The following is a 1,178-nucleotide window of genomic DNA, read 5'->3' as shown; positions in this document are numbered from 1 at the left end:
TTTTCTTTGGTTTCATCAGGTAGATCAAGAAGATTGATCTTCTTTCGTTTACCTGATGTGCAATCTTTTGCTCGATGGCCGGTTTTGCCGCAAGTCCAGCAAGTATCTTTAGATTTTGCGAAAGATTTGCGCCTAGTTTTTCGGCGGGGCTTACTTGACTCCTTATAAGAGCTTGATTCTTTATAGGAAGTCTTTCTTTTTGGATAGGATTTTTTATGACGTTTCGGGGGCATTCTTTTATGCCTCTTTCCGTCATGGAGGTCAGTAAAACCGTAATCTTGACAGAAGGTTGTCAGACCGTATTTGTGATTCTGCTTCAACTGTTGTTTAAGCTTAAGGTCTGTACAGAGTTCTATCCCAGTAGTGGTAATGAAGCTTACTAAGTCTCCGTAGGTGAGAATATTATAAGGAATTTGACCCTCAAATCTATCCTTAAGTTTTGTTCGGACTTTGTCTGCAAATAATGGGGGAAGGCCACTGATGAATCTTTCCTTCCAGAAATCATTATTGCAGTCTGGTCGGATCATGACTTTAACCAGGAAGGTATCCTTGTACCACCTAAAGTCCGCTAGGTTTTTACAACGAAGGTTGTTAAGGATTTCTAGACTTCTATCTTGGAAGAGTTTTGGTTCTCCTACAAAATGTCTAGCTATGTGATAGAGGAGAGTTGCACAGGCATCCTCCTGTGCCTCTTGGACTAGGGTTTCTTGACCATTTACCGTTCGAGCCACTTGTTCAAGAACTGTGGCGTTGTAAATGAGGTTCTTCTCCTCTTCAGAGACATAATTGTCCCACCAGTGTTTGATCATACCGGTAAAACCCGAGACAACCATGGTGGCGGCTCCCTTGTCAGAGGAACCTTTGATTTTGTAGGCCGTGATGGCCACCGCTATCTCATGGAGTTTATTGTAGATCTGATGCTCAGCCAGACCATCAATATTCCATTCAGTGATGCCTCGTCCATCATGATTAGATGTGGAGAGGTAGGGATTTTCCTCGAACTGGACGTCAGGGGGAGAAGGTTTTCGATAATAGTTTTTTCGAGTCGAAAACCGATCACTAGTCAGTTTAGAGAGAGAATTCTTAGTTTGAGAACTAGAAGAATCCTTCGAGCTAGAAGGCTCTTGAGATATTTTAAACTTGGTGAGTTTAGAGTTGATCTTTTCCAGAATTTGTTC

General features: G+C 42.0%; 1 protein-coding gene across 1 annotated transcript; it reads right to left on the bottom strand.

Annotated features, from left to right (window-relative positions):
• Positions 1–52: 52 nt before the first annotated feature.
• LOC124895841 lies at positions 53–1,001 on the bottom strand (the record flags this gene model as incomplete). Its single annotated transcript, XM_047406248.1, has 1 exon — positions 53–1,001. A coding segment is annotated over one exon (949 nt), but the record flags the coding sequence as incomplete, so codon positions are not given.
• Between the last annotated feature and the right edge of the window lie 177 nt (positions 1,002–1,178).

This window comes from Capsicum annuum, unplaced genomic scaffold, assembly GCF_002878395.1.
Source record: "Capsicum annuum cultivar UCD-10X-F1 unplaced genomic scaffold, UCD10Xv1.1 ctg9983, whole genome shotgun sequence".
Lineage (NCBI taxonomy): Eukaryota > Viridiplantae > Streptophyta > Magnoliopsida > Solanales > Solanaceae > Capsicum > Capsicum annuum.
Note: the sequence above shows the minus strand (reverse complement) of the source record. Positions and strands in the feature narration are given on the sequence as shown.